Below are 1,825 nucleotides of genomic sequence, written 5' to 3' on the forward strand. Positions count from 1 at the left end.
CCCTTTGCACCCCATGGGCAGTGAGGGGCCAGAGCCGTCATCGCCCAGGGATGATCCCAGGATGGGATAGGGAATCTTTCAAGTGGACACAGTGGAGGGAGAATACAGAAAGACTGAGCCCTTTGTAGTTTTCAATTCCCTCCTCCCCAAGAATTACTGTCATGGCTCTGGATCTCCACCTCCTGCTGACAGTGGGAATGCCATCCCACAGAAACAATTTCCCAAAGAATCTGCTCACGTTTGGATTTACTGCCCCAGGGCAGGACAGAACCAGAGCCCGAGCCTGGCTGTGCAGTGCCAGAATGACTGCCTGTGAGTAGGGATCCCACTGATCCTAAAGTTAAACTGGTAAAAGTGTGTCCAGAGGAGGCCACGGAGATGGTCCAAGGGCTGAAGCTCCTCTGCTCTGGAGCCAGGCTGGGAGAGCTTGGAATGTCCAGCCTGGAGAAGGCTCTGCAGAGACCCTAGAGCCCCTTCCAGTGCCTAAAGGGACTCCAGGAGAGCTGGAGAGGGACTTTGGACAAGGGCCTGGAGGGACAGGACACAGGGAATGGCTTCCCGCTGCCAGGGTTAGATGGGATACTGGGAAGGAATTGTTCCCTGTGAGGGTGGGCAGGCCCTGGCACAGGGTGCCCAGAGCAGCTGTGGCTGCCCCTGGATCCCTGGCAGTGCCCAAGGCCAGGCTGGACATTGGGGCTGGGAGCAGCCTGGGACAGTGGAGGGTGTCCCTGCCCACAGGAGGGGGTGGCACTGGATGGTCCTGAAAGTGATTTGATGATATTTTCTCACACATTTTTTACACATCACCAACAGTGGAGCTGCATTAACAGAACAGCCACACCCTGGTCCTCTCCCACACAACCCCCAATGAACTGCTAAAGAACCCAGACACAGACAGACAGACAGACACACAGTGTCCCTGGTACTCACCTGACAATGGCACTGAAGATGCCAAGAGCACCTGAGGACAAAAGGCTCAGTCCCAACCTCACCATTAATGAGCTCCCACGACAGCTGGGGCACAAACTGGGGTTGGACACCCGCCTCTGCCTGGCCCCAAATCCTGATATTTCTGCACCGAAGTATCGGCACAGGAACTATGACCAAAACTGCTTAAATCTCTGAGGAGGTGCCAGTGCCCCAGACCCAGCCTGGAGTCTGTTCTACGATCAACACCCCCAAACACACCCAGCCTGGAGCCTGGGCTACCATCCATACCCCTGGGACCTCCCACCACCACCATCCCGCCCCTTCCCAGGGCGCAGTGGTGGGCACAGTACCCCGGCGCCCTGGCAGGCCAGGCCAGGCCAGGAAACAGCCAAGTGAAGTGATGAAGTGTAAGAATGGGGTTACCCACGGCCGACCCAATGGCAGGGGGTGAAACCAGCCCCGGGGGTGATTCAGCAGCCAGGCGGTTCTGTAGGACCCCCCCTGGGCAGGTACCACCGCTTGTCACCCCCACCAGCTCCAGCCCCCCACTAGCACACCCATCATCATCTGGGGGTGACGGGGCACTGGAGGGTGCCCCAGCACACCAGGACATGACTACAGCACCTGGAAGGTCCCAGCACCTCCCAGTCTCCTCAGAACCGTCCCAGTCACACCACAACAGCTGGAAATCCCCTTCACCCCCCTGCCAAACCCCCACCCTGCAGTGCACAGGGATGACACTGCTGGGGCCACGATGGAGCTCGGTGCCATGGTGACACCTGGCAGGGACCAGCCCCCCTCCCCACGATGTCCCCCTTGGGTGAGGGATGGAACCAGAGCCATGGGTACAAAACCCAGTGCCGCATCTTTATTGGGGGGGCAGTGGGGGGCCGGG

At 59.1% G+C, this 1,825-nt stretch overlaps 1 protein-coding gene across 1 annotated transcript in view; it reads right to left on the reverse strand.

The window, feature by feature from the left end:
• Positions 1 to 1,825, reverse strand: part of EMILIN1 (elastin microfibril interfacer 1) — a 4,957-nt gene that overhangs the window by 1,547 nt on the left and 1,585 nt on the right. Inside the window, exon 5 of the mRNA XM_017743441.1 lies at positions 931 to 961. Within this exon, the coding sequence (XP_017598930.1) occupies positions 931 to 961 (31 nt within the window). The remainder of the gene's footprint in view (positions 1 to 930; positions 962 to 1,825) is intronic.

The sequence above is a fragment of the Corvus brachyrhynchos genome, unplaced genomic scaffold (genome assembly GCF_000691975.1).
Source record: "Corvus brachyrhynchos isolate BGI_N302 unplaced genomic scaffold, ASM69197v1 scaffold211, whole genome shotgun sequence".
In the NCBI taxonomy this organism is placed as follows: Eukaryota; Metazoa; Chordata; class Aves; order Passeriformes; family Corvidae; genus Corvus; species Corvus brachyrhynchos.